The following is a 13,172-nucleotide window of genomic DNA, read 5'->3' on the forward strand; positions in this document are numbered from 1 at the left end:
TGACCCAACAGAATGCAATTATCCTTTTCTCCCGGATTTTCTGCCAATTATTTAAAAATGAATGGACTCACAGAGGGGTTTGATGAGCCCCACAGCTGGTACAAGGTAAGAAGTGAACCCACAAGCCACGCATAAAAAGGGAAGACTAAGGAGAGATAAGAACTCTTTTTTTATCAACAGCAAGTGGAACCTTAAAACAGCTCAACCCTCCTCCCACATGCTCCTCCTTCCCCTTCAATAAAGATAAGACTTGGGATGCTTTGGCCTACTATTAACCTCTGTAGCTGTTGTAATAAAGACTGAAAGCTTTAGCTGTTAGACAAAAGAGAGAGTTAGTGTCCATCAGGACTTTTTCAGGTGTGGTTATAGCCAATCTTTAAGTCTTTCTATAGATTGTTTTCACATGTCAGTGACCTTTAAACATTATGGACAGCCATTAACACTTCTCAGCATAACAACATTAATACCAGCATGGAGAATTATGCAGATGGATCTGCTTGAAAAGGGTGGAGGAACACAATTTGCCTTGTTTGCTGCTCCTTTGGCTCTCCCCACGACTCCTAGTTTGGAGAATACCCCACCAACAAAACAAGGGATCTGTGTGTTTGTTGTTTTTCATTTTAATCTCCAGTCCCTGAGTAGATTGAGAAAACACCAGAAGGGCACAGCCTCTCCTCTTCTATTCTCCATGCTTCCCTACAGAGACTCAGTACAACTCAGAGCTGGGGGAGACACTGGCAACTACCACTTATCAAAAAAACCCCACAATCCAGTATAACAGAAATCAGTCATCACCCCACAGTTCAGAGCAATCCCATCAATGGTTGTGGAGTTTGTTTTTTTAACTCTCTGGTGAAATACCCCAATACTTTTTGTTTGCTTGCTTCTTTCTTGTGTAGTTTACTAGACATAAACACCCCTTGTTGTTCTAGATAATCTCTCCAAATGTGAAATGGAAAGCAGCCTGCCACAAGAGCACTACCCCTCCTGCAGCTGCTGGCCAAAGACACTGCCCTGGAACTCGTAATATTTCAGGCCATTTCCAAGGGAGTTACATCCCCCTAAGGATTCTCACTCAATGGGAATGTCAGAAACAAGAACTGAAGACACATCATAATCACAGTTTTTGGAAGCAGAAACCACATTCAGGCTATTACAAATGTTCCAATATACTGTACAATGAGTAAGACTTTTGTAGCACAGCAAAAACAGGGAGCTTGTGTTTTCTAATACCTGTGGGAATGGCTTTCTCTTCCAGTGGCTGAAATCAGGAAAGCGCTAGACCTAACCATAGGCAGGGGCCTATGAAGTAAACTATGGAGCAAGCACATGCTCATGTAGACAGCTGTTGTGGACTATGAGAGGTGCTGTAAACCTGTGCTTCATCGTACTCCCACAGCTACTTAAATGCCATGATTGTACCACTGTGGTATGTCTACCTGATCAGAAAGTCCTCTCAGCATTTTCCAGACAGACCGTTTATGTCAAGCTCCTTAAATGCTTCTGAAGACTGGTATCTCAACCTGGCCATGACTTTGGGTACTGACTTCACCATCCAGGCATTAGCTATCATGTGCTGTTATTGTGAAGGGGAAAAAAAGGGAAAAGAAAAAGAAATCATGAGTACTGCTGCTTAAACTGATGAAAGCAGTCACCAGCAACCCCGGCAGGAGTATGTGGTTTTCATTCTTACATTCTGCTCTGTTTCTTCTTTCTGCTTAGTGCCAGCACAAGCATTTCTGCACAGTGAACTGAATTAAAGAACTGATCTGACTGAAAAATAACCTGATTTCTTCACTTCCAATCCACAACCCTTACTCACTGGCCCGTCCTGACAGCAGGCATTTCCAGAGGAATATTATGTACATATAATTTAAACAGATCAAGTAGAGAAATACATTGCACATTTGAAAGGGAGCTATACAATGCAGATGTATCTGATCTTCAGATCATTGCTGGCACAAACTTTGGGAACTTTCCTCTTTCTGTGAGTAAAACTATAATCATTCAAATGTCACAGATTTTAGCACAATGTTGCCTCTGGATCAAAGACATTTCCACCCAAAACAAGAAATTCACCTAATCTTTCCTCTCAAATGATCCTGCAAAGGAGTTACAATGTAAGGGTAGCAGAGAAGAACCCTGCCTTTGCTGAAAGAAGTAACAGAACAGCTGAGTTAAAAATAACCTCGAGACATAAATCACAAAGCTACTGGAAAATAAGCTACTGGATGTATCAGTGGAGATGAAGCTACACAGGTGAGGCTTTGTCTGTCCTACCTGGAGTAAGAGATAGGATAAAATTTACCTGCTATTGTGAAAGCTCCTGAAAAGTCTTTTTCACATTGACATGTCCTCTGAAGCATCAGTTTAAAAGCTCGCCTTGCTCAAATTATACCTTGGAGGGAATATAATGTTCTTTTATTCTTATTTGGCATAGGAAGTAAGGAGAAGAAAGTAGTAACACTTCTGCTATTGAGAACTTATTACTAAGAACAAGCAAGTACTGATACATTAAAAACCAGTTAGTCTCCAAAGAAAGATTGTTTTCTTACTCAAAGGAAATTTGCAGCTATGCCAAGCAATTTGTGAAGATTGTATTGCTTTATGGACAAATGGGATTATAACTGTTCCGTGAAGTTTAACAATTAGTACCCTATCTACACTACAAAAACCTAACTGCTGTAAGAAAACCAAGGATCATAACAGAACTGACTCCTTTGTCCCCTGTATATACAATCATAGTACAGAAGAACCCTAACATGAAGTTTTATTCCCAGACCTGCTAAAATGATACTACTTTCTGTTACAGCCACTTTAATAGCGCCTACTTCAACCATAAGAGTCCTCCCACAGACCATAAAATTGCAGAGCTCATACTTCAGAAGAGAATATGGATTTACACAGAGCTCCTGCTACAGATTCGTTAACTGACATCCCATTCCACCCATTCTTCCCTCATTTACAGACATCATCGCACACCACTGAAAGAGAACTGAACATTGTCTTTGGGGCCTTTCTTTCCATGGAAAACACTCCAGGCAGAAGGAACTAACCTCGCTCTTTGCTCGAGCTTGCTGGTAAAAAGCCTGACTAATTTGAAAAAGCTCTTAAAACATCAGATCAGACTTTGGTCTTGGACACTCAAGGGAAGCTGGACTTTCAACAGTGGCAGGATGAAGAAGACAGACTGCTTTTCAAGCTTTAAACACAGTTATGTGAATTCAGGGTTTAGTACTGTTACAGGAACCACAGCTGGAGCTTTGTTCCATCCATGTTCTCCAACCATCTTCTGAGGGACAGTGGTCAAAATACGTTGGTCCCCTTATAGCAGTAGCTAACCGATTTCGTTCATGATCAGAGGGAATTATCACCACATGCAGAGAAGACAAACCGCCTGATGCCATTTCACCTGATGCACTACACTACTGAAAGGCAATCTGAGACCAAGGCAATGAAGGCCAGACAGGAACCAGCTGCGGGGAGTGGGATTTGCAAAATAACCCCTTCGCTAATAAATACTTTTAGCAAGAAATCAGTTCACTGCTGCAGATGGAAACTAAATGGCATACAACAGACAGAAGACTAAATTTTGCACTACATGCCTGGGACTGAGCTGGTGGTCAAAGCCCAGATGGGACAGGGACTCTTCCTCCAGACACAGAGGCCTTCTGTACCTGATTAACACCACTCACAGGTGGAAACCCTCTGCAGGCAGGTAGCTACCCCGTAAATAAAGTTAGGCCTTCCTTTATGGTTTTTTTATTATCTGCGGAGTCAGGACTGCAGATTTACCTCTTTCCCACCCAGTGCTCTCTGTGTTAATGTCATCCTTCAGGCAGGCTAAACCACCCAGGGCTTCATCTCTCCTTTATTTCCTCTTCCTCTTCTGCGTTTTATTTGACTCTAAAATGACAACGGGGGAGAAGGTGGCAGGTTACAGGAAAGCCTGCAGAGGATTCCGCCTCCCCAGGTTAGGATTTAATTGTATTCCTAGTGAGTCCCTTCTGGTTGTGCTCGGTCTTTCAGATGAATGTTTCATCAATATGATTAGGATCACATCCCTCAGTCTCGTCTATTTACACAATCGGTTGTGACAGCTCAGAGTATAGTACTCCCTAAAGGAAATATTAGATACCACCCTATCATTTTATTCAAATCATATTTTGCACTCCGCACTTCCAGCCTAATGTCATTCTCCCCTGGATTACATATTTGTGATATCTAGCAAGCACTAAAATCCTTCCAATAAGGATTAGATTAATATTTATATTAGCCATACTCATGTTATTATGAACAGGGCCACGGAGAATTTGGAAGGGGAGGAACAGGCTATGGATACCTCAGTGGGCTGGGGAATTGGGCTTGGATGTACAAAAAAATGCGGGGCAAACAGTAGCAAAGTAATAATAACAGCACCGATGGCGACAAACCCCGATTTTATGGAATGGATGGCGTGAGGGAGACGCCGGGGAGCCCCGTCTCCCTCACCTCAGTCCCCTCGCCGCCATTTTCTCCCGAGGGCCACCGGCTGCCTACCGTCGGCAGGCTCCACTGGCACCCGGGGCCGGTGGTCCCCGTGGGAAGGGACATTTCTGAGGGGTAAAGGTACCGCAGGAGCCACCGGGATCCTGTTCCCGCCTCGGCGGCGGCTGAGGGGGCTCTAAAAACAACCGTTCCCGGGAAACCCCCCTCCGCTAACGCCGCGCTCTCCCCTCAGCGAGGAGGAGGTGGAAACAAACGGGCAGCTGGTGGAAAGGCGGCCTTGAGGGAGGTGGGAGCAGAAATTCAGACCGAAAGTAAAACCCCATCGCATTAGTCGAAGAGAAAACACACCGAAAAAGACGTGCTCCTTCCTCCCCGGAGCGCTGGGACCGCCGCCCCGGGGAAGGAGCCCTTGACTCCCGAGGGGGTCATGGAGACGCCGTCGGAAGCAGGAGCCATTCGGGGGTCGTTTCGTTTCCCCGCCCGGGTGTGAAGCACCGGCGGCACAGTCCGGGGCGAGCAGCGAGCGACGAAGTTTCGTTGGAAAAACAATATCAGACGGTTGCTCCCGATGTGCCGCTGCAAAGCGCACAAGTGGGAGAGGCGATGAGCTAGCTGTCAGGTCTGCTTCAACGAAAAAAACCCCAAACCCAGAGTCTTCAGTGAGTGATGGCCTTAATCCTTCGGAAGAGCCCGTCTCCGCTGCCTCTATTGCCCCGCCGCGCACCCATGTTTTAAAAACAAATAGGGGCTACGCAGGCAGAGGACCGAGCCGCTCCCTCGCCTCGGTGGGGAGATAACCCTGCGAATTGCTCATTCGCGGCGAACGGCCTCAAACGGTTACACCGGGGCATCCCCGTTTCACGGGCCGGGCGAGGCGCGGGGGGAAGGAGCGGAGCCCCCGGGGCGGGCAGAGCCTGTGTCTGTGCCCGCACGGAGCGAGGCAGGAGCGGGCAGGCTCCGGCCAGCAGCCGAGGAGCTCCGCATTTTCGTTAACCGAGAACTAGGTTCTGCAGCACCACCGGGCAGGCTTGCTGCTCACCTCTCACTGCACACCACCGCAGTGGTGTGAATAACGAGTTTTATTTCTTTCCTCTAGACACTGCTTTGCCCGCCATCCCCGTCCACCTGCCGTTTCAAAGTCACGCGCAGTTTTCATGCGAGAGCTACCGAAATCGCAGGGACGGCGCCGACGGGCACGTTCCCTTACGGCGCCTTCTGCCCGCAAGCCGCGCCGCGCTTCCCGGCACACGGCCGCCCTGCCCGCGGGGCCGGGCCGCGGAGGAAGGGGCAGCCATCCTCGGGGTCGCCCCCGCTCTCCAAACCCGTGATAGAAAGCCCGGCGAGGCGAGGCGGGGCTCTCCCCCCGGAGCTTGCTGTTTGTGCCAGTAAATCACATTACGAAGCAAAGTGCAAGGGGTAGTTAACTTTATCTCCTGTTAATGTAAACAAATAAGCAGCATTCAGTTCCTTGATCTTTATTTAAATATAGAGTTGTTTATCAGTGTCATCCTATGAAGATTAATTAGATGCCTTTATTCACAATTTGGCGTCTGACACCCCATTTTAGGAATGCATTATAATCACAAGGTGTTAATTGGGGCCAGCCAGGCACTTACGTTTCTATTAAACAGTGTGAGGACTTTTCACAAGTATTAAGTCCTTTTTTTTACCGCGCGGTGCAAAAATATACGGCTCTTAATAGCACACCGCGGCAGAATCGTGCTCCTCAGCGCTGTATAATGGGCGTTTGCAGCCCGGGAAGGGAGGGCGAGGGGCGGCCGGTGTGCCAGCTCACCCCACGGCTGGAAACGGGGGGGGCAGCCGGCCTTGCCCAGGGGGCTTTTCTGGGAGCGGGTATCAGCCACTTAAAAGAAAAAACACGGAAAATAAAAAAATCTATTCCATCCCTAGCCGCTTAAAAATTACCTCGAGTCCCCTTCTGTCCCAAATGGAATGATGGCTCCCTGTGCAGGGGCAGAGCTACAGGGACCCCCGGTTCATTTCACTCGCCAACGCGCAGAGCCGGAGCCTCGCACCCAGGAGCAAAGAGCAGATCGAAATCTCCTCGGGAATCTGCCGCTCCCCACTCGGGAGCCACCCGGGGGCCTCTGCCAGCGCCCCCCGATCACGCTGTCTCCTCCGGGGAGGGCCCCGGCCTGAGCCCCTGGTTTATTTTGTTTGCAGCCGGGCATCGCTGACAGTTTAATCCCATTACTGCCTGCATATCCTCAGGAAAGGTCCTGCTGCCGAGGGAGCCGGGCTTCAATTGCTCTGCCAGGAGGGGCTTCCTCCCCAGATAAGTGGGCAGGGGAATGTCTTACCGTGTGCCGGGAAAGGGAGGGGGCGGCCCCGCTGCTGCTGGGGGAAGACGAGCCGAGTTCAAAAGTCGCTCCCGGGGACAAGGACTGAGCTCGCATCTCGCCTCCCGCAGCCCCACACAGGGGTGGGTGGCAAGGGAAAAGAGGCACTGTCAGACGTTGGACCAAGCCGGGGGCTCAGAGCATGGAGGGGAATGTACAGAACTGTGGCAAACCACAAAACAACATTAAAAAAACCAAAACAAACAACTCTCACGGAGAACAGCATCCAAAAGATCACAGCATGAGGGATAAAGCAGCAAGGAAAGACTTCACAAAGGATGGCTAAATTATGAGACAACTCAGCCCTCAAGGTTTCTGTTTCCTCTTCTCCCCCCAGCTAGGACACCCAATAAAGGCAAAGAAGAGGCAGAGAGCCACCCCCACTCTTGTCCCTGGCACCACCACATTTATTAAAAATTACTACTATGTACATAGAAAAAGCAAACAGAACCAAGTTTCATTGGGAGAAGTTTGTGTGCCAGTGCTCTAGGACTGATCAGTTTAAAATAGCTGAAACTATAGGCAAGAAGAGTGGGTAATTTACATCACTTCCAGTTTTGCACAGGGCAGCTGAGAAACTCACTTTACATACATGTAAATAGAAATCTCTAAATGGTTTTCTGCAACGCTCCAGATGCTAAGTTTGATTAACCAAAAAAAAATGCCTTTTGAACTTCAAAGCACCACCAGAGGTCCTTCTGACTGAAGAGCTATAGGTCAACTATTTATACATTATTCCACAATATTCTACAGTGTACCTAGACAAAACACAACTGTACACTTTTTTTGGCCACCTCAATAAAGGTTAGGCTTTTGGGATGGAGGCATGTTTTCTTTAATGCAAATTCTAAACTACAGAAAGTCAGATTTGGTCATGTAACCCCATCATCAGCAAGACTATCCTCAAGTCAAAATCCTGCCTGGCAAGCAGGCCTTATTTTTTGGCCATCTTCTGCCAAAGAAAGCCTCAGCTGAGTGACACCCAACTCTGCTAACTGTGCTGCAGACAAGGGATGAAGAAGCCAGTTTAGTCTAAAGCAGAACATGGCATTTGTGCAGCTCCCTGCAACCCAGCCCCCTTCTCCCAGAAGGGCAGGCAGGGGAGAAAATTAAATTTCAGATCCTACCCCCTTATTTCCTTGCTCAGGAGTACATAGATTTGATCAGGCCTCTGAGCCAAGCCAAACTGTACACTTTAGTGTCTCCAATAAATAAGCCACAATGTAATAATCTAGGCTCCTGCATGTGGTTCCTTCTAAAAGAGGGGAAGAATTCTACCATAGTTTGCTCTTTCCCTACTTCATTACCTGCAACAGTCAAAAAGCTTTGGCACCTTCTTTAGAATTGCACACACAATTCAAGGTGGAAGGCAAGAGTCTTTTTGGCAATTGTAATGCAAAAAAAACCAAGGCCACCCTGAAAAAATTAGCCAATTGGAATAAAAGGATGCTTTAAGAACTAGTATAGAACGCATAGTAGCCCATGCCTTTTGAATTGTCTTTGCTATAGTCCTCAGCATTAATGTCCTCGCATTTCATAGTTGGGGAATTTTCATTGCTGGAAGTGCTAGGGGAGAGCCGTCTTCTCTTGCAAGCACCTGTGTAGACCCCAGAATCATTTGAATCTAGAGACTTTATGGAAGGTGGAGTCTCTATCCAGGATGAGCCCATTTCTTCTTTCACCTTCTCCTTGGAAAGCTGGTCTTCAGAGAAACCCGGAGGACTCGTTCTGGAGGTCCAAGGTAATCCTGTTGTCATTTTTCGCTGGTAAGAGCCCCTGCTCCCCCAGCCTGCCATGGATGGAAATGTTGGGTCAGGGTAGTATCCCAGAGCATGGGATGTCTGAAGGGGAAGGGATTTAATGCTGTAAGGGAGCAAGGTGCTAGGAGAATACTCCGTCTCATAGGAGTTCATGTCCAATTTGTTGGCACTGGGCTGCTGTACAGGTGTAACAAACCACCGCTGAGGAGGGCTGGCCACCTCTTCGTTCTGCTGAGGGGAGAGCAAGCCATTTGTCTGAGGGACGGTTCTCTCACCATTGTAAAACCTGGCTGGGGGCAGGTTGTTGACAAACTGTTCTTGGAAGAATGGTTGCACACTGTATCGGGTACCAGGGACGATCTGGTGGGATCTAGGAGAATCCGTGGGAGATGGAGTTAATCTGTCATTTTCTGAAGCTGTGTACATGCTAAAACATAAAAGAGAAATTTATATTTCTAGTATGACAACACAAAAACACAAACGGGAAGAAGCTCACATTATTTCTTAATTAGAATCACAGCTAGGTTTACCTGGATGACTGTTCATTTCTATTCAATTTAGGAGTTACACTACTGCCCATCTGCAGGCCAGCTAGGTTCTGTCAGTATAAGCTTTCTACCAAAATCCACAAGCCTGCTGCATGACAGGTCGTCAAGACAATATAGTAACTGTCCAAACAGACATCTGTTGTTTCTAGAGGGACATTTAATTTGTTTGAAATATGCACATCAGCTAGTAAAGCTGCCAGTAGAAGTATTACTATTTCTGCATAACTATGTAGTGTCTAAAGACAAACTCTTCCACACACATTTCAGGCCAGAATTATTTCTCCTAGACAGAGACAACTGCAAGAGAAAACAAAAGTGTACTTACGAGTCATAGTTGTCTCTGAAGCCTTTTGCAAAAGGATTATGGTCGATTTTGAGCTGGGTAATCTAAAAGTGAAAGCAGAATATAATGAGATGAGAAGTTGAACCCACAAGACAATTTCACTCTTGTCATTTTATAAATCCATGCTTACTTACATCAGTGTTTTGATATGCTGTGACTGCTATGAACTGTGTTTCAGGGAAAATAAATGTTTGAGTCTTTGAGGAATCATTCAGATCTTCAACACCATCTTCAGTCACTTCCACAATGTGAAGCCGGGGTTGGTACTTGTGTAGAGATTGCAGTACTATCATCTATAAGGGACCACAGAAAAGACAGTATCTTTAGACAGACTGCATTTAACATTAAAAGATCCATTTGATAGCCCAACATTTTTTTCCTGTAAATTGTAATCTTTTGACTCAGGAACAGAGCAATTTTAACTGCTAGCAGGAGATGATTCACAGCTTGTAGCCCTGTTTCACTAGGTTACCAATACGTCAAAACCTGTAAGTGCAGGAGATCAAGATAAGCTATACTCCCACTTTTGAGCAACTCCAGAGATGGACATATTGGCTAAAACCAAAGAAAATCACACATTTCTGACATTTCTAACTCTCTTCATAAGGAGAAGCAAAGAAAACAAGATCATGATCCAGTTCAAGGAAACAAGTCACACAAGCAGTGATCTAAGCTGCTCAATTGAATTCTGTAAAGCCTTGAAAGCCCAGGGAGCCCCCGGCTGAGCCACCAAGAGCCCCCCTCATGCCTGCCCCCCCCCCTCCCCCCCCCGCCATTTACCTGCGCGTTGTTGTTGTTAGCACCTTTATTGTTCGTTAGCTTCAGCTTCCCGAAAGAGATCTCCTGCCTCATCCAGTGAGCCCCGGTGTTGGGCGACTCGGGGTGGACGTACACTTTGTTGCCTGTAGAAGACACACCAGTAAAGCGCCAGCCGGGCACAGCCGCTTTGTTCCAGCACCGGCAGCTCGGGCGGCGGGGCCGCGCCCGGGCAGCACCTCGGGTCCCCCGATGTCCCCTCTCCCGCACAGCCCCACGCACCGCGGCGTGGAAAAAAACCCTAAACAGTTGCAAGACGCCCTTAAAAGCCCTGCACTACTCCGCGCAGCGGGATGCCGGGGGTGGGGAAGACCCTGCGGAGGGGAGCGAAGCGGGAGCCCTTTCTGGGAAGCCGAGCCGCGGGGGAGCCCGCAGAACCCGCGCCTACCTTGCATGTTGTTGTCAGCTTTGCCGCAGGTCACCCACTTGCCTCCCTGGAAACGCCAGTGGTTGGGGTCCGCCAACACCACCTCTACGAAGACGTTGTAGTGGGCCGTGGGGTTGAGACCGGTGATGTTAAAGCTCAGGAAGGGAAACATCCTCCTGGGGAGGAGAAGAAAAAGCACACGGCATTCGAGGCGGGCCGGGGAACGGGGCACGGCTCCGGGGCAGCGGGGTGCTCCGACCATCCTGGCGCCGATGACACCGAGAAGGCAAGGGCAAGCCCCAGCCGACCCCCGCCGCACCTCCCGACCGCCTGCTGTGGCGAAACAGGGAGAGCCGCTTTTAGAGAAAGCGCTCCCGAGCCAGAAGCGCCACCGACAGGGGGTCGCGCACCTCCTTCCCGGGGGAGCGGCCCCGGGCGCCCCCTCCATCTCCCTCCGTTCCGGCCCAGCCCCTGCACGCTTACCGGCCCTGTTTGGTGATGATCATCTCGGTCTGGTGCCGGTGGAACTTCAGCCAGAGGGGCCGGTTGCAGAGGAAGACCTGTGCCCGCAGTCCCGGGCCGGCGGCCGGCACCCCCAGCGCCCCCAGCCCGCTGCAGGAGCCCGACGCCGCCGGGTAAGGGCCATAGAGGGGCCCGCCGGCCGCCGCCTGCCCGTACTGGTACCCGCCGCCGCCGCCGAACTGCGCCCGGCCGCCGGGCGGGCAGACGGCGCCCGCGAAGCCGCCCGGCGACAGGACCGAGCCGTAGGGGTAGCGCGGCCCGCCGGGCGGCTGGTAGACGGCGCCGTGCTGCGCCGCCGGCGGGTAGGGGAAGAGGGCGCAGGGCCCCCCCAGCTCGGCCCCGGGCGGCCCGGGGGACTGCAGGTAGTAGCGCTCGGGGCTGAGGCTGTCCATGGAGTAGCGGGCGGCGGCGGCCGGGGGCAGCTCCTCCTCCCCGCAGGGGGTGGCCTTGCGGCCGTCCGGCTTCGGGGGGGCGAAGGGCGGCTCGCCCGCCTCCGCCTCGCCCAGCATGGCGGGGGCCGCCCCGAACTTCTTGGGCGTCTTGTCCAGGTCGAGGCGCTGCGGGGAGCCCGGCCGGGGCGGCCCGCGGGACCCGCCGCCAGTGCCCGCGCCGCGGCCGCCGCCGCCGCCCTCCAGCGGGTAGAAGGGGGCGCCCGGCAGGGCCCCCGCTGCCGCCAGCAGCGGCTCTCCCAGTTGCATCCTCGGCGGGCGGTGTGGCGGAGCGCCCCCACAGTCCGGCGCCCACCCCGACCCGCGGCCGCGCAGCGCTGCGGCGGGGCTCCGCCGAGGCGATTTATACCGGCGCGCCGGGCTCGCCGGGCCGCCGGGGAGGGGCTTGCGCCGGGCTGTCTCATCGCCGCCCTCCACCCCCGCCGGCCCATTGGCTGGGCTGCGTGACACTAATTTAATTAGACAGCTACTAATTGGAACAAGTCACCTGTGACTCTGGTGTGTGCCCCCCCTCCCCGGCCCCCCTTCCCCCGGCCGGCTACCGGAGGGGCTTCGGCTCGCCCCGTGCCCCCGCGCCGCTCGGAGCACGGGGAGCGCCCGCATCACCCCGCGGTGGCCCGACTCCCCTCCCCCCGAAAAAAGATCTTTTGCCGCGGTGGCACCGTCCTCCCGGGCGCACAGCTCTCGGGCACGGCGGGGAGCGAGGGATGGGGACGGGAAGGAAAACGCGGGGGGAGAGCCGTTCCCAGTACCGGCACCCAGCCGGGAGGGCGGGCGGCGATCGCCGGGCCGCTGAGACGGGGCGGGCCGCACTGGCCCCCGCCACCCCCCGCCGGCCGTCGCGCCGTTCACACGATTCGGCTTGTGCCTCAGCTGAGCCCAGCAGCCGCCTTCCCCCCTCTCGGCTCCCCGGGCACAGTCGTTAGCATGGGGGTGACGCGTTTCACCTTATCTGGGACGTCTGTGTGGGAAGCGGCGGGCTTGGTCAGCAATTCCAGTTTGCAGGAACTCGACGCTCGGTTTCTCGTTCCCCTTCAGCGTCTCCCACGGGGAAGGCAGATCTATAATTCAGGCGGGTGCCAGGTCGATCTGGCGCTTTCTTTCAGCGCAAAAAATCGGAGCCTTTTGCCCCAAAGGGTGAGGGACAGCCCTGGGGAAGGGGTAGGTGACTCGGGAAGGCGTGATTTTGCGGAGCGGCCAGAGCCCGCGCGAACGATTTGCAGGTCCAGATCCGCAGCCCCTCGCCCCCTGCCCGCCGCCAGCCAGCCCGCCAGCGAGCGCTGCGGGAACCCGCCGCCTCCTCATGGCTGAATTTTAGACCAGACCCGCCGAGCGGCGCCGATTTCGTTGCCTGACGGAAGGACCCGGCCGGGCCGGAGCGGCCGCGCTCTGCCGCCCGCCTCGCCCCGCTCGCCCGCCGGGCCGCGCCTCGCCGCTCCGCACCGGGGCAACCGGAACGAACGGCGAACGCTTGCGGTCGCGGCGCTGAGCCCCGGGACAGGGGCGCGGGCGGAACGCT

At 52.2% G+C, this 13,172-nt stretch overlaps 1 protein-coding gene across 1 annotated transcript; it reads right to left on the bottom strand.

Moving 5' to 3' along the window:
- Positions 1–7,232: 7,232 nt before the first annotated feature.
- EOMES (eomesodermin) lies at positions 7,233–12,110 on the bottom strand. The gene is made up of 6 exons (XM_056338254.1): positions 11,166–12,110; positions 10,704–10,858; positions 10,280–10,401; positions 9,634–9,792; positions 9,482–9,543; positions 7,233–9,035 (listed from the first exon to the last, which is right to left on the bottom strand). Exons 1-6 carry the CDS (start codon positions 11,900–11,902, stop codon positions 8,300–8,302), a joined length of 1,971 nt encoding a protein of 656 aa, XP_056194229.1. The 5' UTR covers positions 11,903–12,110; the 3' UTR covers positions 7,233–8,299.
- Positions 12,111–13,172: the final 1,062 nt, after the last annotated feature.

Source organism: Falco biarmicus, chromosome 4 (genome assembly GCF_023638135.1).
Source record: "Falco biarmicus isolate bFalBia1 chromosome 4, bFalBia1.pri, whole genome shotgun sequence".
In the NCBI taxonomy this organism is placed as follows: Eukaryota; Metazoa; Chordata; class Aves; order Falconiformes; family Falconidae; genus Falco; species Falco biarmicus.